The sequence below is a fragment of the Puntigrus tetrazona genome, chromosome 11 (assembly GCF_018831695.1).
Source record: "Puntigrus tetrazona isolate hp1 chromosome 11, ASM1883169v1, whole genome shotgun sequence".
NCBI lineage: Eukaryota > Metazoa > Chordata > Actinopteri > Cypriniformes > Cyprinidae > Puntigrus > Puntigrus tetrazona.
Genome location: NC_056709.1, coordinates 19,420,398 through 19,440,689, shown reverse-complemented (window position 1 = coordinate 19,440,689; position 20,292 = coordinate 19,420,398). Strand labels below are relative to the sequence as shown.

The window sequence follows — 20,292 nt, the reverse complement described above, 5'->3', positions numbered from 1 at the left end:
GCACAATGATATTGGTATATAATCATTCGTAAAGCTTACAAAACTAGACATGCATTTTATCTATACAAAAAAATGCAATTCAAAACAAAATGTGGCTTGTGGTCGTTGCTAGATCACTTTCGATTCGAGTTCGACAAAAAATATATTCCTGAACAAAATTATTAAAAACCGTTTGAATTGGCTGTAATGCTCAGGGTTACACAGCACTAAATTCATTTTTAGCGCAATCAACTGTAGTATTGATAAAAGAGAAATATTCTACGAAATATGAAATTATGCGATTCACGTTTAAATTGGAACGTTACATTTCCGGCGGGAAAAAAAAGCAAAACAAAGCGATATAATACAATTACGTTTCTATGGATTTAACTTGAAGTTAGCGTTCTCGTACACACAACGGCTGAGTGGCGTTTTGTTGATTTAAACGGGGATTTGTAAGCAAAAGATGGACGGCTTTTCATCTGAACGGACGCCTTGTCCTTTCAGAAAATTAATTACAGCCTTCAAAACGCAGTAAAATCAAACAGCTCTCGCAAAGATAGCTACTCCGGCCTTTTCTTAATTGCGTTATGCATTTCAAGAGTTTTGCGCGGAGTGGGCTAAAATAGCCTACATGTTTTTATGGCCTACTGTTTTTACAAGTTGATTTTAGATGCGTTCTCATTTTGCTGATCACCTGTGCAATATTTGGAGTCTAAGAAAGAGTGGAAGATATGTAGGGGCGTCTAAACCGCTACAAAACAAAAATGATCTCATATTATAGTAAAGTCTAAAAAGCTTAAAACAAAGTGAATCTGGAACGACCTGTAAATCAAACGTTCCTGAATTCTGATCTGCAACCGAAAAACATGTACTAGGAGATCGACGGTTTAGTGTCTTGTTTTTTTTTTTCTGAATCCTTGTATTATAGCGCCTTCTTGTGGCCAGCCCCCAAATGCAACAATTAAACCCCGAAATAATGTTCTTCACCTCCCAAAAAATGAAATCTGTGAAGTGTACTCATTCGAAACCTGAAAAAGTGTTGGAACATTAAATGAGAGGTCAGACTGAAGGAAAGCGTCAGTTTTATTTGAACGTCAACAAAAATATATAAGTGAATAATCACTGAGGCTTTGTTCCCATAACATTTGCCTAATATCTAATGTTGTGTTCCACTGAGTAATCTGTTATATTAAAATACTCTTATATTATATATTGACATCATAAACTTGCACACATTTAAATCCTTCAGGTTTAAACGAAGCGTGGTGGAAACGAACCTGCATGTTATGAATAACCAGCAGATGGAGCCATTTACCATATGGGCAATACTACAGTTACTCACGAGACAAGTGTATAAAATACTTTATAGTACAAAAAAAACAGTTTTTTTAAACGTCTACTGACCTGATTTAATCCACATCTTGTCATAGGACAGCATGGCCAGGATCACTCTCCTCTATGTACGACAACCATATCTCACATTTAGGCCAACTAATATTAGTTAACTACTTAACATATTAGGTAACATTTAATTCCCCCCACATTAGGTAACGTTGGTCTGACCGCTTGATGAAGGCTCTATCTGAATAAAAAAAAGATAAATACTAAGTATTAGATAAATACTAATACGCGCGTTACTTTTTCCAGTCACCGTGACGGCGCACCGTTTTGGACGTTGTTTTTGGCCTTGATCCAAAATGGCGCTCTAACACCTTTTTGAACCGTTCGGGAAACACAAGGCATATATGGTCAACTAAAACCCCGGTGTTGTTGCATTTATTTGAATCAAATTACTGTAAATTAATTAACTATTATTGTGAGACTATATCTTTTTAGTTATGATTTAATATCAGCCCTTTTGAAGCTTGGGTGCTGGTTTAAATTGGTTTAGCTTAAACCAGCACAAACCAGCAAAGGAACCAGCATCCCAGCTTCAAAACATACCTAACCAGCATAAGCATTTTTTTCAGTAGGGAGAACGGTCTTAATGAAAAAAAAACAAAAGAGGCGCTAAAGCTTGATTTTGTGGTCGCTGTGCTTTAAAATGATTTGATTATAATCTTAATTCAAGTGAAGACGTTAATCAGCGTTGAGCAATAAGGTTAACCCTGTCTGGTTTAAATGTTTCAAAATGATTAACAATTGATTAGAACTTTAGGGGGGAAAAAAGTAGTCTAATCAGTTACATTATTTTAATAAAGTAATTAAAATTGTTACTGTAACCTACTTCATTTTTCAAAGTAACTTTCCAAACACTGCTTTTGAGCGACCCGTTTAGCACCTTTATCGGCCAGTGAGCTCTACCACGCACTGTTTAATCAGTTTTGACCTTTCACAGACATCCTGATCTCCCTGTGGACAACACTCCATTCAAAACCAGCCATTTCTCACAGCCATTGACAGACCTTTTCAGGTCCCCTATTCTTAAGGTAACTCTCGACTCAAGACATTCTTGAAGACTGACAGGCCTTGTCAGTGAATGACAATAGTAGACCCTCTCAGTGACGCCCAAACCAACCCCCATACTTTCACACACCCAGCATAAAATGATTTAGTGGGTATTCTGATTGTAGCCTACATGTTGAGACGACTGCATGCTAAATCAGCCGTGATTGCTGAATCTGAATTTGCATGTTTAAACAAATATACATGGGATAAAGGCCAGTGTTTACTTTTCTTTGTCAGTTCAGTCAGGTATGCCTCGAGCTGTCTGCTTTGGCAGTCCTCATCGTGATTGCGCAGCCGTAGATCTAATCTTTAATTGAAAAGAATCGAAAAGAGAGAAATAAAACTTGTTTGTTTATATTTAACTGATTGCTAAGTGATGCAGATGAGTGTTGGAGTACACAATGGTTTCTGCCACTGATATCATTTAACAATATTTATCTGCAAATTACAAGACTGTCCCCCATAACAACATTTTGGATAAAGGTGTAAAAATAAAATGGTCTTGTAGTAATGTTAATAGAAAGTTTTTGGGGTTTTTTTTGTTGAAAATGTTCATAGAACATAAATGTTCTCACCCAACCCTCTCACGAATAGGTGCAAGTATTGCACAATGTGCAATTATTTATGAATCTGTACAATCTGAGCCATACAAAAACATGATTTGTAGTTAAAATGTCTCCATAAATGCATAAACCATGGAGGGGCGTGAGCAGATCACACCATCAAACAGATAAATACAGATACGGGTATATAGATATAGATGATGTAGATATAGATATAAAAGTTTATTGGGGAATCAGAATGGTATCCTTTTGGAATCTTTTTTTATTAAAGGTTTTCATTCATTTATTTCATAGCGCTTTCACTCAACTAAAATGTCTCATCTTTGACAACATGTGATTTTAACCACTAGCACGTTGGTGGACGTGGCAGGACTAAACACGGTATCATTATATGTTCAGTTGTTTGTCAGGAGGTGTCCGCACACATAAAGAGCGGCTGGATCAGGGACAAGCGTTTTGACAAATGATTTATTTATTGAGGTGTGTTTATAAAGACAGGCTGTTTTGATAGATCGGCCTGAAATACTGAAAGGTGTTGCTCAATCTGTGTCTGAAGAGTTATCGCAATTTATCACAGCCAAAGTAAGTCAGCGTTTTCCAGAGAAAAATGAGTTTATTCTGAAGTGGAAAGCAACTTATTTGCGGATGTGGTTTTGGGTTACAAAAATAGCGTGTGTTTGATTCCAAGAATTATCCAAACACTACCACATCTTCCTTTTATGGGCATCAATCATATTCGCTCACTGAAGATTATGGGCATGGATTTCGGCCTGTTATAATGGAAGACAGATCAAATATTTTGACATTTCAAATGCATTACTTACCAGTATGATGGTTAAAAGTATTAAAGGAATGGCTTATCCAAAAATTGAATTTGCTGAAAATATACTCACCTTTAGGTCATCCAAAATGCAGATGAGGAACAAGTTTTGGTGAATTGTGGGTCTCACTGAAGGCTTTTTCAGTCTTTCTAGCCACTTTCAGAGGTGAATCAAAGAAACGCTGGCGATTGCTTCAAGTTCATGCATTTAACATCTGAACTAGAGTTTGAATTAACGTTTAAAACGGTTACAAATGACAGTGTTGAACTTTGGTGAATAAAGGAAAAGTACACACGTATATCCACATTAAAAATTTAATATCAAGACATTCAGCATACAAAATAACCCAAAGTTTAAACCAACAACATGTTGTCAGTGCAGATCAAAAGTATACAAATGTTTTTTTCTTATCCTCACGTCGCCAATGAAATCACGTCAGTATAAATACAGTATCATGTCTGTTAATAAATACATTCAAAACATAGATAAATCAAATAAATCCTCTGTTAATAAGTTAAAATGCAAAACATATTTTTCGTCATTTTATTTTGGTCATAGATGCATACTAAAGATCGCTTCAAGGCATAAAAGAGCCAACCGCTAAAAATGCTACACCTGAAAGCTATCACAATAGTGGTTGTTTACTCTTGCTGCTGTTATTTTTACTGAAAATGCAACCTTCAATACAGCATGACGTAAAATGTTGCGTTAAGACGTTTACAGCGGGGCATAATAGCCGCTTTTTTTCTATTTAAAAATGATCTGTGAAAACCATAGCATTACACAGTGAAATGGTAAACAGCTACTGAATGACTCCATCATGTCTTCAGAAATGGAAGAGGACGCAAATCATTTTGCTACCTCCACTGTAAAAAAGGAAAAAAATCTGAAAGCCTAAAAATGCTTTGTCCAGTTTGTCACACAGTGTCATGCAGAATTTACAGTAATCTAGTGCGGACTCATTTCTGTAGTTTTTCATGATTTCCCTGGTGACAAACAGTGAAACGTAACCGGAGTGCAGAAAGTACAAAATGTTTATCTACTATTTAATGAATCAGCATTAATTGAAAGGGGTGTGCCAAGCAAAGTACCATAATGTTAAATTAAAGTTGTTGAAATGCCGGATGTCACTGAGCTGAGACCTACTCTACTCAAAGCTGCCCGATCGTTTTGTGCCACTTCAAATGTCAAAGCCGTGAAAAGAGCAAAATCTAAATACGGAATAGAATCAGATGAAAGACAACATTATGCAGGGACGAGCCTTGTTTAGAATAAATTTACCAATTGATATCAAACTTCAGGGGGACTTTATGTGACACTTGATTGAAATGGACAAATATACTGGTAAACCATTAAAACATGGTAAATGTTAGTCATTTCCCTCCCATAAAACCACCTAGACTTGTGGAACCAGTATTTTATTTAACAAGATTCTATCTATCTATCTATCTATCCATCTATTTATCCATCCATCCCAAAAACTGCATCAGTACCGTAAATAACCTGTATTAACGCCTCAAAGTAACACTACTGTAAATCTCCTTAAACAGTCTGATCCATTTTTGAATGTTGTATAAAGACAAATGAGGATGACATCCTAAATCTTTAAATCAAATCATCATGTTTTGTGCTACTGCAACCGTAAAGCAAAGAAAACAGAAACATCTCTTTGGTAGTGGCACTCTGAAATACTGAAACTAATCTGAGAGGATGCAGAAAGAAAATGCACATAAATCAAGCTGGGATGGTAAAGAGATTTTTTTCTCTCTTTTGCCTAGTTCCAGTCAGCTAAAGACAAGACAAAGTGCTTGAAACGGAGACTTGTGTGAGTGAAAGAAATTAGTTCGCTACCGTCAGAGTCTACTTCCTTTGGATGCGTGTGTGCATTTCTATCTGAGGTACTCTTCTTCTGAGAGACTGTCCAGGCTCTCGTCGTCGCTGCCCTCCAGTTCTGGAAGATCTCCCCACAGCAACAGGTTCTGCCCTATGAAGGAGACGGACTTATTAACTTGTGCCTGAAATACGATTTACACCAACATTCAAAAGTTAGGCGTGTAAGATTTTAACATGTATTTTAGACAAAAGAAATTACACTATAATTGTAAAAATATAATTACACTATAATTGTAAAATATTTGAATGTAAATGAACTGATTTTATTTTAATATATACTAAAATGTAATTTATTCCTGTGATGGCAAAGATGATTTTTTAGCATCTTTACTCCAGGCTTCAGTATCACATGATCCATTAGAAATCATCTGAATTGCTGCTAAATTTTACATTTCTTATTATTAACATAGAAAATAGAAGTGCTGCTTGATATTTTTGTGGAAACAATTTCGTTTTACAGCAAAGTACAGCATTTATTATAAACAATGATTTTGCTTACTGTCATTTTTTAGCAATTTAATGAATCCTTGCTGAAAAAAAAAAAAAACCATCACTGATCCTATACTTTTTAACAGTAGTGTGTGTGTGGTTCAGCTTAATTTCATTTACACAAAATACACAAGAATTGGCTCCTAATTTATACCAAACTATAACTGAAGTTTCAGTTAAAAGATCATTTGGTAGCATATTTTATTGTGAAATACATAAAGGTGATTTTTGGCTGGGCTTCAAACAGTAATGATAAAATTATAATGCACAGATACAAAAAAAACAAACATTTAAAGCCTACAGTGGCACTCTAATGCATATTGGTAATTATGACTTCCTCAGAGGGTGACAGGCTGGCACACCCCATGGAGGGCCCGATTACTGAAATGCATTAGTTTGTAAGTCTACATTTTCACTTTTTAAAATGCCTTTGTGTGGCAGACCAAAATAAAAACAAGAATTTTTAAGGTTTTGTATCAGAATATATTCTTTGAACATTTACATTGGCTATATTAAACTTTCTTTTTTTTTTTTTTATGGCTGAGCAGATCATCTTTGAAACAATGCTATGCAAAAGCTGTCTGACCATAAGCAGAGGACATAGACAGTGTTTTTGCATCAGATGTCCCAAACCTGTTGCGTCCAGTCTATTGATGGTGGACACAGCCTCGCTGTTGAACATCCAGAAATGACCATTGTTGCAGGACAGCAAGCAGGGCTTGCATGGAGCCACCACGTGATATCCCACAACATTCCCACTGAATGACCAGAAAGAGCCAGAGAGACAAACAAAAAACACCTGGTTCAAATGCTTTGTGAGACGCAATGAAACAGAACAGCAAATGGCTCAGCGTTAACAATGGACTGGACATTACCTAAAAAACTGTTCATCCCAAATTAGTCTAAATATGAGGCAAAGCACATAAAAATAAAAAAGAACAAATAAAACTACATTATAAACGTTTAAGTTTGGGAAAATGTGGAAGGAAGGGGTAAACTGTAATAATGTGAAACACTATTACAACTTTTAAGAATAAATGTTTCTAATTTGTAAAGGAAATTAAAATGAAATTTGTTTTTGTGATGACAAAAGACACATTTTCAGTAGCCATAACTGTAGTCTAGAAATTATTCTAATATTGTAAAAATTATTCAGATTATTCAAGTTTTCTTCTTCTTCCTGTTGTTATTATTAACATTGAAAACAGTTTTACTGACTAATTTTGTAGCATTAGAGATACATTATTTTATTTATAGAAAGTAAACAAAAACAACATTAGGAATAGAAATCTTTTGTATAACATTATACATGCCTGTGTCACATTTAATCAATTTTATGCATTCTTTGCAGAAGAAAAATATACATTTCCTTACAAAAATCCTGACCCTAAGGTTTTGAAAGGTACTTTACATTACCATATCTGTTATTACTGAATGTTAGAATGCCATGCTCTTTTTAAATCCTAAACAATACGAGAAAAAAACAGTAGTTGTAATATTTATAAAGACTTTACCATTTCAAACAAGCAATGTCTCTTAATTTGCATTTGCAGCTTTCAGTGGAATAGCAGCTCGCCACAAAATCAACTGTCCTAAATGGGGACACAGACAACACAGACTATTAGGGATCCAACATATAGGTTATTATGACCACGTTTACATACAGTGTGTGAAATCTGGTCACGGAAACCTCACCTGTTTGGTGGTATGTCGGTTGAGAACAACTCTATTTCCGTGTCAGCCAATAGTACAGCTTTCATTCCCCTCATGCACAGCAGACTGTCACAGTATATGCAGTTAACTTGCGTCACACACTTATTCTTGAAATTTGAAGTAGACATTGTTGAGTTGAGATCTTCTCAAATAAAGCTCCTGACAAAACGCCGGTTCCTGTCGATTTAAAATGATAACAAAGAGTCAGCACCTGCAGTGAAGGCAGCAGATGTTTAACAGACGACCTGCACCTGTCTAGCTAACTTAGCTAGCTGTAGCCTGTTTGCACCTGTATTACGTTAGCAGCATCACAAGTTTAGTGTATTGATCCCAAAAACGTGGAAGCCCTTCAAACTAACATTCTGGGTGTAAGTCACAGTTATCCCAGCTCATTTTACGCGTCTGTTAGACGAGACTAAGAAAAGCTGTACCTTTTCTCATTTGAGAGCTAGCTAGCTACCTAAAATGTGATCGAATTTTTTTACTAAGCATGCCACAAAACCATTCTTACCTGTTACCGGATATCAGATCGTTCTTGAACTAGGCGGCAGAGAAACACATTGCACTACGGTACTATCTCTCTATGGTCACAATGGGGTTTAGATTGCTAAGCTACGTTTGTTTACGTCCGCGTCAAAGCGGATGTACACTTCCTGAAAGATTTTCAAACAGCCCGATCTCTAACGCTGATTGGTTCCAAATTAGCATATGTCACACACGATTGGTCAGCTCAGATTCCTTAGATGATTGGTTGCAGTGCTTTTCCGCAAACCACGAAACCGCTAGGGAGGGGAAGTCCGAGTCGTTTATGCAAGTCGGTTCTTTCGAACGAGTTGTTTTAAGGAACTGGTCAGTGATTCAATTATTATAACGTGGTCCCTGGCATCCCGTTATGGTGGCTTACATGTTCCAAAAATACCATATGTTACATATTGCTGTTTATTTTTATTCAATATTATTATTAAATGTGTTTAATGGTGTGTATTTTAGGTTAGTTTGTTGTAGCCTTGATTCAGCTTATTACATACATACAATACAGTTATTTAAAACTTGCTAATTATTTGCATTAAAAGCATTTATTATTACATTTGGATATCTTGGCTGAAAAGCTTTTCCATGTTCTATTGATTTGCTCAAACCATCTCTACAAAAGACACCAAAGAGAGTCAGTTTAGTTATTGTGTGTTTTAAAAATATATTAAAATATAAAAAGTAGTTTGTCCTCTAACTAAGGCGTAAACTGAAAATCAAAACAAGAATACAATATTCACTATGCACTTTAAAAAGGTGTGGTGCAAGGTGTAAGCTTTCAACGGACTCCTGGTCTAGTATGTAATTATGTAAAGTGTTTTTTTCCTCACACAGGACCGCATAAATTCTTCTCACCCTCTTTTGAGCAAAACAAATCATTCGTGAATGAAGCCTTCAGATCGATTCGTAAGACCGGGTTTGTGAACCGGTTCATCCGATTCATCGAAAAAGATCCGACTCGCAATGATTCATTCAATTAGACATCGTCGAAAAAAGTGTAAAATAAAAAAATATATATTTTTGATGCTTATTCAACTTATAATTATGAACACAACGACGGCATAAATTACAAGGGAAAAAACAAACCAACAATCAAAAAAGAAACGCCGTAAAACGACAGTTTGTTAATATGTAAAGTGATTTAATACACTCAGGTTTTTAAAATCTAAGGCTTCCGAATTAACTTGTGACACAAAACGGTATTAATTCCCCTCAGAAATATATCTTTTGGCAATTTGATAGATTCATGTCGTGTTCGTGCGCTGTAACCAATGACAATAGAGAGGGGTTGTTCTTTCTCTCCCATGAAAATAGGCGGGGTTTGAGTTTGGGAAAATTCAGAGAATAGCTTAACAGCAAAGTCTTGAGGGAGAAATCTGGTAATTGAACCTCGATTTTAGACATGGAAATCGCCTTTTAAGGTAAGTGGTTGATCGATTCAGTTCAACAGTACGTGATTCGGGCGCATTAGGCATTAGAGAAAGCTCCGCAATCCTCCGGATGAAATGCAGGAATCTCCTTAAGGAAAGCCCTGCCTGAACTATTCAGAGAGTCACCAGGGGCCTCTCTGCTTTTCACATCACGTTACTCGACAAACTCCCTCTTGCTGCTCATAGCCTCTTTCATTTTAGGACTAGCGTTTCACAACCCCGCAGTCTCAATTTAAACGCGCTGCGGTGTTAAAGTGCTCTTTAACCTAGTCGTTCGTGCAGTATACCGGAGATGTATCGTTAATGATCTTAGATAAAAAACTCATAAATGGCAGAATGATTGATACTGGGATAAAAGTATGTGTTTAATCGATGCCATATTGTTAGGCGAGTGTCACTGCAAGCCTGTGAAATATATGACAAAGAAAAACCAGAACGTGATTTACTATCCATGGCCAGCTACTAAAAATGTCAGGATAACATCTTTCGCGTTTTGCTATTTAATGCGCGTCAGTTCACGTCGCGAAGGGGAGCTTTGGCGAGGTTGAACGCCTGTTTAAAACAAAACGAAAATATTTGAGGAAGTTTACTGGAAGGAACTAGTCTTTAGAAATCTGATCCAATGAACTTTTCTCTGTCCTGCGCGCGCGCGCGTGTGTGTGTTTGCAGAGTGCAGTGTGATGCTGGGTAGTCTAATCCATGCCTTCATCCAGTGCTGAGAAGCCTCGCTAGCCTCACTCGCGCGTCTGACCGCCGGAGGAAGGCTGAAACTTTTGAAGGCGCTTCGTCTGGTCGCGCGGATCCGGTGTGAGTGAACGGTGGGATGAAACTCTTCTTCCTGGCTTCATTTCATCGCGCGCTGTCACGGACATACTCAACCTAGGAAGCCAACGGCACCTCCGACTAATAATGCGGCGTGATTGATCATCGGCAGGAGACAATACCCATCTGCTGCTTTCTGTTCCTACTTATTCACTGGATATCTGTAGTCGAAGTGCGGGCGAAGAGGCTTTTGTTCTGCGGTGTTTCTCGCCTGTGACAGGACTTGATCAACATGACGTCTCCGGCTAAATTCCGAAAGGACAAGGAGATTATCGCCGAATATGAAACGCAAGTTAAAGGTGAGTGAAATACGTCGCATTCTTTCACGGCTGCCATTGTGTTTTTTGTTTTTTGTTGTTGGATAGGTTACAGCGTGCGTGCAGGAGCACAAGCGGTTCAAACGCGGTCGCATGAGCCGAAAACAAGGTTATTTATACGACTTTGCGAGAAACAATGCTAGCTCCTCTCCACATTTGCCAATGTGTCCTAACGGAATGATAGACGTGCGATAGGTTACTCAAGTATGAACGTATGCGCGAGAAGCGATATTGTCAATACATGCTAACCTTTTAACCAGTTTTTTTTAACGATTCAAAACGGAGTTGTGTTATTTATGCGATATTTGTGCTGTTTTTGTTTCCCTCGGTCGGCTTGAGTAGGTTGTAACGTTACGTATAGACAAGGCAGGGCGTTTTCTTTCGCCCTGCGTGTCTCAGTGCGAGCCGGTGCGGTGGTGTGTTCAATCAATCGATTTTGTTTTAAACGCGTCGGTTTAGTTAACGTACATGTTTTACAGCAGGTCAGAAACGCGGCGACACGTTTAAAGCCGTTTTGAGTTTTATCTGACCGAAAGCTGTTGTGGCTTGGCACCGCTGAGCGTGAATGAAGTAAAGGTGTGATGCTTTGGTGACAGTTCGGTTATGGCTTTAACCTCATCGGTTGTATCCATACACGCTGTGGTAACGGCGCAGAGTGTGAGTTTAGAGGCTTATGGGTGTTTTAGGGCAGTAGTAATGTAGTATTTCGCGAAGTAACTGTAACAATACACCGCTCATATTTCTTCGCCCTCACAGATGTGTGTACGCAACGCGCGTTTTTGTCTCTCCGGAGAGATCCCGTTCCCATAGAAACATCTGTCTGATGAAGTAAAACGAAGCTGTTATTAATTGAAAGACGAATTGAATTATTCACTTCATTAGTGAAGCTCCCTATCACGCCGTTGTGCGTGCCTGCTCTATTGTGTATTTGCCCGGTTGCTGGCGCTTTGAATAGAGCAGCCTTTGCCTGTTGCTGCTGAGTCTTCATTAATAAGAGCCAGCGAGTTTCTCATCTAAGAGAGTTTACATTCAAGTAGGTCATTGTGACACATAAGTATCGCCACACGGAACCAGAGCATGGTTTAGAGTGTCTAAGTCCGAGTTTTAGCTTGGAAATGGCTAAAATTGGCTAGGTTTTAGCTAGTGCCTTAGCGTGGTTTTAGAAGGGCTTTCACAGCTGTTTAAGTAATGAGGCTGGGAGAACATCTTAAACCAGCTAGGAAAAGCAAAACCATAGCCATGCATATGAGTAGTTGACAAATAAAAATTGGACTGTGTCCTATGGCGTGACATTAAACATAACATACATTTTTCTAATGTTATTTGTATCTTCGTTCTTACAGTTACAAATAGAACGAGAAAGGTTTATCTTCAATGTTTAGAGTTTTTTTTTTTTTTTTAATTACATTTTTGTTATCACTCCACGTCACATTGATACGTCAACTACCCATATACTTAAGGAAATGGGTATTTTAAAATAGTGATTTCCCCCTCCCAAAAGGATATTTATAAAATAAATGTGAATCCATAAACCTGATATTCATTTTAAACTATTGTTCCTCCTCCAGCTTCTCTCTCTGGATGCTGTCATATCACTTTCTTTTGCCAATTTGAACCCCCTGCCTCCCCCACAAGCAAATCCCTATTACTCTACCATGCCTGGAAAAAAAAAAGCTTGTAGATCAGTTTGCTCAATAATCTCGAGCTGACAGGTTCTGGAAAGAAACAATAATAAGCATGATTTTTTTTTTCTCTCAGGAATTGCAAGGGCTCACGCTGAAAAATGGCCTAGATTTCGAAAGCAGCCATGCCTAGTGAAACATCGCTGATTTGGCTAAATAATCTGTTATGAATTAGTGGCAGAAGAGGAAGCAGTAATTGCTTGGTGATCCATTTCTGTGCTGAGGCAACCAGACATGAGGAGAAAATCTGAAACTGAAGAAGTCAGAGAGAGAGAGAGACACATCAAAGCGGCGTGCAGTTCTAACTGGATTATCATTGATTAACATCAGCTTGATTTGAAACATACAGTTTTTCAATTTTATTGTTTTTTTTTTTATTTTATGGTTCTGGTATCTTAAACTATTAAAATCCAGCGAATGCGTGGTCATTCATTCTGACACTTGTTTGCAAATCTCAATACTTCAGATTTTTTTAGATTCTCCATTCAGATTTTTCACAAAGGACTTAACTCCAAGGCTCAGGTAAGAGAGCTTCTCTTACCTGAAAGAACTGAAGGAGAGGGAAGAGCGCGCTTGACGTTTCCAAGGATTGGCGGGAAATGTACAGCTGTTTTTCACCACAGCTGGTTGCAAGGATTGGATAATGTAGCTATAATCCCTCAGACATGGGACGTGAGCTTGTCAGGCAATTGAAAATTGACTATGCATATAAGAGCTTTCTGAAGCTGTGGGAAAACAAAATGATTGACTGCTCTAATTGGCATTGGTAATAAAAAAGGCTAGATTCTTTGCCCCTCTTTATTTGCGGTGCCTGATGTTTGTTTAACAATAGAAAGAGAACCAAAAGTGTTTGGACAGATTGATTTAATGAAGGTTTAAGCATGGACATTTCCTTCATTCATACGGCATTAGTTCCTGTAATTTATAGATGGCAGAGAAACCGTATAGTGCAAAATAGATTAGGTCAGGTGGGGTTTTTTTGTAGATAAATTGATTTTTAATAGTATCTTGACGCCTATGTATGTAGGTCACTGTTGAATTCTGTTTGAAGCTGTTGATGCTGTTTTTTTGGGGGGAGGGTGCGAAAGCCTGCTAACATTTTCCCTCTCAACATATTTCAACAGGGTTCCTTGCATTTGCATGTCAGTAATGTCTGCGTTCGTCCAGTTTCAAGGCAGATTGTTGCTCTTGATTTCATCGTCTTTGTTCTCTATCTCACTCTTTGACTGTGCATTTCTAATACTGCAACAGCATGCGTTTCTGCTGACAAGCGAAATAGTAAAGTCTCCACAACCCGAGCAGCTGTTATTTGTCTCTATCTGGCATAAAAAAAGATGGAATGAGAATGAGAAAAATCTTGGTTTCATTAGCAGCGTTTTCGTATTTTTTTTTTACACATCTGGAGATTTGGAGCAGACAGGGTGAGGTATTGATTGGTCGAGGAAACTGGAAGATTCAGAGGCAGATCCAATGAGAGACATCAACACGAATACGTGTTAACATTAGCGATCGATTATATAGACCGAGCTGATTTATAGCATACAGATTTTTAAATTACTACACTGCAAGAATTGGTATCTGATATTTTAGATATTGCTTTGAAGGATGCTTTTAAACGGCATTGTTCCCTAGTGATCACGCCAAAGGTTATGTCTTTTGTCGGCTTTTGGAAAGCAGCAGCACCTCTTCCAACCCATTCCAATATGTTCAGTTAATCTGCGAGGTCGATGATGAGAAAGTCATTTAGGTTTACGGCTCTGCATCAGCCTTTGTTTACCCGCGCTGCAGCTGCAACGAATCGTTACGTTTCCACTAATCTCTTCTTGTCCTTTTTAATACCCTTCCCATAACGAGCGTGCCTCAATTAGAACAGGCCAGCATTGATCCGTGGCTCCCGCTCCGGCCAAGTCGCTCCACTTTAACGCTTAATGAGTCTGTGGAATGGATGGTGCGCCCAGTGCGGAGCTAGAATACAGTATGTAAATGTACTTTATGTGGAAATGCTGACTTGATCTGAAATAATCTTCCCCAGGAAGGATGTTTGTTTAAGGAAGAAGAAGAGAGGAAAGAGGGGGAGACAGTGCACAACACACATGCATTGTTGCTATTGTGTGCTTCTGAATTGGAAACTCACCCCCGATTTTTGGACATCCTGTCAGAGGACCAGCCCTGAGGGAGCTGACCTGGATCAGGGTGAAGGTCTCTTCTGTAATCGGGATGCCTTGTTGATCTGGCTCATTTCTGAGTTTTTAAACATTGGGAGCTCTGTAGTAACCAATGAATCAGCTATGTTTTCAACATCTGTTAAGTACTGGAGCCTCTTTCCTTTTAGATGCAGGAGAAATTTTCGGTTCCCTCGGTCCACCAATGGACAGACGGAGCGTAATCTCCGTGAATGTAACAGAAAGGCCATAATTGACAACAGATGCTTGATCTCGCTGGATGCACATGGTTAGATGCACAAACTGTTACCTGACATAGAATAGGAAGGAATGGGACCGAAATCGCACCCCTTAAAACTCTCATTAAACTGTTTGCACTGCATCAGCATAATTTACTGTGGAAATGAAAATGGCTGTATCGAATTTCTGTTCCCCTCTAATTAGTTTTCCGCTGCGCTTCTCAACAAATGAACACCAGGTGAATCCCAATCTGAATGTAAAAACTGCAAGACTGGATCAGAAACATGCAGATGAAGATCAAGGGAAGGTGCTTGCTCTGTTTAACTGCCCTCGTGAACCTGTTTCCACTTACAGGCATGCTCAGGGACCGGCTATATCCATACTTCCTTTTCATTTCTTTATGTATTAGCAAGCATGCGATTCATGCACACGTGCTCATTTTCGTGGCTCATCTCCCTGATGGGTAACGCTGGACTAAATAATGTGATTTCTCTGTCAGTCTGCGTTAAATGTCCTGAAGTCCAGAAGACCTTCAAACAGGCACGGTAAAGTCATCAAGCACTTTCCCGGCGTTCATCCAAGGGAAGGTGTGGGGGAGGGTTGGAGAGAGCCTGCAAAGTGGAAAACCATTGACATTCTGTCTTCTATCCACTTTTTTGGTTTTAGTGGACTTTTGCATTCTGCATGGCAGGAGATCACATTGGCGACGTTAACTTTTAAGACCTGGGGCATTTACTCTTTGGTTTAGTCTAACTTTAGTTTTTAAATTTAAAGAGGGGATCAAATGCAAGGGGTCAGAGTGCATGCTTTGGATGTACTCCCTAATGTTTCGGCTGTCCTGATTGGAGGATGGCAGTCAGGAAGAGGCTTACCTTTTAACAAGTGCCAATTATGGATTGCTTGTCACCGACATGGCTGTTTTCCATTAGTTCCTCCTTTGAGGATGTTGGATTTCCACAAGCTCAATTAAATTAGGCATTTGCAAACGTTAGAATTGTTGCATTAAAGTGAAATTGTTGCACCACTAGCGACACCAAATAGAAGTACAAATTGCTTGATAAAGAAGTCCAGACACTATACGTTGTTTTTGCAATTCTGTTTGCAAATGAGAGTGTAGTGTGCCCTTTTTGAAAACTAAAGGAAGCCCAGACAAAGATTGCACACTTCAACTTCAAAGGAACAGCTCGCTAAAAACAAACAAACAAAAAAAATAATAATTTACCATAATTTATTTTGAAATTCATATGACTCTTTTTCTTGTGTATTTCCTGCACAGCACTAATAAGAATGTTTGGGAATACAGTTCATTTAGTTATTGTGCTTGTTTGTTTTTTTTTTTTTAGTTAGTTTCTTACAAAAATAACTTATCACACAAAAACCCAATCTTCCCAGTTTTGAGATGTAATATTGATTATATCCAGATGGGAACACATCTATGAATAAGGCTATCTATTTGAACAATTTAAAAACAGTATTGCATTAAACTACCAAAATAGTCTTTGAAGCCTGAATTAAACTTTAAAACACTGCATCACTGTAGAAATGATAGATGTATAAAAGGTATATTTATTCTTAAGTTAAGTGATTCAGACAAGAACAGTAAGTGATTTTCTGTAGTTTGTTGTCTGATTAATATTAATGAAAAAACAGTTGCAGGTATTTGCATTGGGTTTTGAGACAAAACGCACGTCTATTATACTGACACGCATCTGTTTTTTTCCCCCGATTGTTTGTTAAATTAAGACATGACTGATGTGTGTCTATGTAAATACTCACCAAGACAGACATTCTATACATATTTTTACATATACTTTTGAATTTATGTGCATACCTCATTTATGTTTAGCTCTGTCTTGTAGTGTGTGTACAGATCGATTGGATAGGTTTAGGAGAGGCGTGATGGAACGGCATTAAACACAAATCAAACTGAAACTAAAGAGTTAGAGGGTTTTTTTTAATGCATCAAATACGTAAAAGGCACATGGTAGAGACTTAATGTGACCAGCCACAGTCATCTAATAGGCAGTCATTGCTGTAGTTTCATTATTATTACAAGGACATTAAAGGTAAAAAGTGAATCTTAGACATCGGCAATATCGATCAAGATATAAAATTGGCAGATCGCCAACCCTTTGTTGATTCCCAGTCAATTTAATTATAGAAAAAATAATATTTTGAACACTTAAAAAAAAAAAAATGACAGAAAGCAACTAAGTAAATCATGACAGATTTAAGATTTTTTGAGGTGAACTGTGTCTTTAAGATGACTGTCTTTAGCTCTTTGTCGGCTTAAAGAGTGACTCGGTTTTGAATGAATCTAGTGGTATTTATGCTGATATTTGCATACTGCCAACGAACGCATTCCTCCATCAGCTTGTTTGCTATGCAAAATTCTAATGCCAGCTCATCACGTCGCACCTTGTCAACATAATCACTCTTTGGAGTATCTCCGAGAAAAGAAGTTGAGAAAATGAGGAAGCATTTTCTGCTCTGTTTTGCCCAAAGGATGTTTCAGTTCCTCCGCTCGTTTAAGCTCGGCCGCTGTGAGAACGGGGTCCACATCTAGCACGGCAACGGACCTGTAGGAATGTGCAACATGAGTCAGGATCACAGTCTTTAGAGAGGACTGGTGTCTTTTCTTTCTTCTTCTCCTTTCTTTCCAGATCTGCTGTGGTTCTGGACTAACAATAAGAGCATTGTGTAGACCTGCAGGACCAAAGCGGGTCTCTGTTCTTCTATTGTTCTTTTCTTCTTGGCCTGCTCACTCCTACTTTTTCTCGCAACCCCTGAAATGAAGTTTGTCAGTCAGAATGAAATATGACACATTGGTTTTTGGTGTTTTCCTCCCCCTTCCCCTTTTAACCAGACTTTTAATAATTGCAAACACATGACATGTTAACGCACGGTTGACCACACACTTCGGTATGTTGTTTTCTGCTTTGTATTAATTTCCATATGGCACACTTTATTCTAGAGACAGTTTCATGAGAGACCACAGGCTATATTGCCTGTGTAATAATTATAATCTATCTCGCATATCCACATGTCTCGGCTTTTATATTCCTTGTAAATAGGATCCAAAATGTAGAAAGGTTCAGAAATGCACAAAATAAGCAAGGAGCTATAAAAAGCCTTACACATCAACAAAATCGTATTCATATCCTCAATTTAAAAGTCAATAAATAAAGAATAAAGGGCAGCAGTTCCTCTAAATAAACCCAGCCTAAATGAAAAACAATTGAAACTGAGGTATTGGATGTCTGAGAAGTCTCCTGGGTAAGGAAAGGAAACAGATTTTTTCTTTGTGTTAAGGCCTGCTTTGTTTCCTGCCTCTGTTAGACCGGTTCTTGATTACAGTTACTGACCGCTACGTGGCTTTCTGGCTCACTTCCTTACTTGACATCCAGCTGGATACTGGTTTAATCCACCTTGGTTTATAGTTAATTGTTTAAACAGTGTCTAGCTGTGAAATGGAGTTAGCGAAGAATACAGAATTGCGGGATTGTGTGAAGATTGATATAAGATCTTCCGTCCACACTTAGCATTCAGACACCCTCAAATGTCTTGTTTTTGACTATTGCTTTGTGCTGTAGACTGGAAAAAACATTGGCTGCCAAAAACAAGACATCCACCTTCATCTTTTGTGAATTTATGGACATAAGAATGATATTTAGGTGTGTCTCTCTTCAGTATAATTAAACTTTCCCTTCATCTCAGTGTACCACAGACATGGTTTTCCTCCAGACCAAAACTTTTATAGGTATCTATTTTCCCGTCAACTCGCAAAAGTCTGACAAGTTGAATACCTTTTCCTCAAAATGTAAGCTTTATCTCATTGTTCTTTACCTTGGACCAGATGACTTTTACATCATTCACATTTTATTTGAGACTGAACCGTTTTTATGATATAGCTATTCAGTTGCTTTTAATTCATTATTCAAAATTAAGAAGTTGCCTTAATGGGGAGTCTGTACGCTTGTGGATGCTTAGTGGATGGGATGCAGATCAGTTTAAATAAATCAGTTGATTTTTTTCTTATTTATCTATGCATTTACTTTGTTTTATGTGTCTTTTTATTTTCTCATATTCATATATATATATAATATAAAATTGTATGCATTTAATTGCTGTTTTCCATTTTCTTTGTGTGTGGTGGTAGGGTTTTTTGGATTTGGATTTATCTTTATATATCTCTGCCAAAATACCCTGTATTCCTACTGCTAACAGACAAGATTACTGTATAACTGCTAACAGACAAGCTCTTTTTGGCTGTAAATGAAGAATATTGGCAAAGATACAGGCCTAGTGATTAGTCCAAATCCGCCCCACAGAATACAGTCATCAGGTATAAGATATCAGCAGGATATTCAGCATTGGAAACTAGGTACTACACCGCACTGTTGCCATGAGCCATGCAGCAGGGACACGGCTTGTCTGACTGGGTCACACATCTACTAATGCTTTTTTAATGAAGCAATTCATCACTGCTCTTTGTTTTTCTCTTAATATGTGGTCTCTCTTTGTTCCCCCATCCACAAACATGCTCAGGTTTGCACTGATCTGATGCTGGGGGAGAGGAGAGCCAAGCTTACGCCTCATCTGTATTCTGATGTGCTAGCACAAATGACTTGGAGCCATTTTAGGTGTTGCAATGTATCAAAGTGTTTTTCATTTTGATTTCTTTCTGTACGCACCATGTGAGCGTAGGCTCAAAGAGACAAACTCCTCCTGCACATCAGCCCGGGCTTGCTTTGAACTTTAACATAATGTAACTACGCTACGGTATGCCCGTCATTACACATGTACACTTTTCTACCTGCGTGCCTTTTCAGATCCGCAAACGGCTTTAACACATATTACAGGCAGAAGGTCATTAGCTTGTGTACTTTTCTTTATTTAGTTCCATAAGGTAGGGGAAATGAATAATATATATGAAAAACAAATAAGTTAAAAAAAAAAAAAAAAAAGACATTTATGTCCTGTAAAAAAATTTTAAATGTAAAAAATTATTTAAATGATTGAAAACTTTTTTTTAATATGTATATAAAAAATATGTATATAAACATGGGTATATGCTGATTTATTATAAAAGAAAAATCACAAGCAGCACAAGTTTCCAGCACTAAAATATAAATCAGCGTATTAGAATGATCATGTGACTCTGAAGACTGGAGTAATGATGTTGAAAATGTAGCTTTG

The 20,292-nt window shown here is 37.8% G+C and overlaps 2 protein-coding genes across 4 annotated transcripts in view; one reads left to right on the top strand and one right to left on the bottom strand.

Annotated features, from left to right (window-relative positions):
- Window positions 1–4,114: 4,114 nt before the first annotated feature.
- Window positions 4,115–8,577, bottom strand: fam72a (family with sequence similarity 72 member A). The gene is made up of 5 exons (XM_043252961.1): window positions 8,421–8,577; window positions 7,892–8,086; window positions 7,711–7,788; window positions 6,830–6,954; window positions 4,115–5,798 (listed from the first exon to the last, which is right to left on the bottom strand). The coding sequence occupies exons 2-5, from the start codon at window positions 8,035–8,037 to the stop codon at window positions 5,704–5,706; spliced, it is 444 nt and encodes a 147-aa protein (XP_043108896.1). The 5' UTR covers window positions 8,038–8,086; window positions 8,421–8,577; the 3' UTR covers window positions 4,115–5,703.
- Window positions 8,578–9,754: 1,177 nt separating this feature from the next.
- The window catches only part of srgap2 (SLIT-ROBO Rho GTPase activating protein 2), an 82,812-nt gene continuing 72,274 nt past the window's right edge, over window positions 9,755–20,292 (top strand). For all 3 annotated transcript variants that reach the window (XM_043252031.1, XM_043252029.1, XM_043252032.1), the window contains exons 1-2: window positions 9,755–9,861; window positions 10,540–10,991. In XM_043252031.1, the coding sequence (XP_043107966.1) occupies window positions 10,925–10,991 (67 nt within the window). In that variant the 5' untranslated portion in view covers window positions 9,755–9,861; window positions 10,540–10,924. The remainder of the gene's footprint in view (window positions 9,862–10,539; window positions 10,992–20,292) is intronic.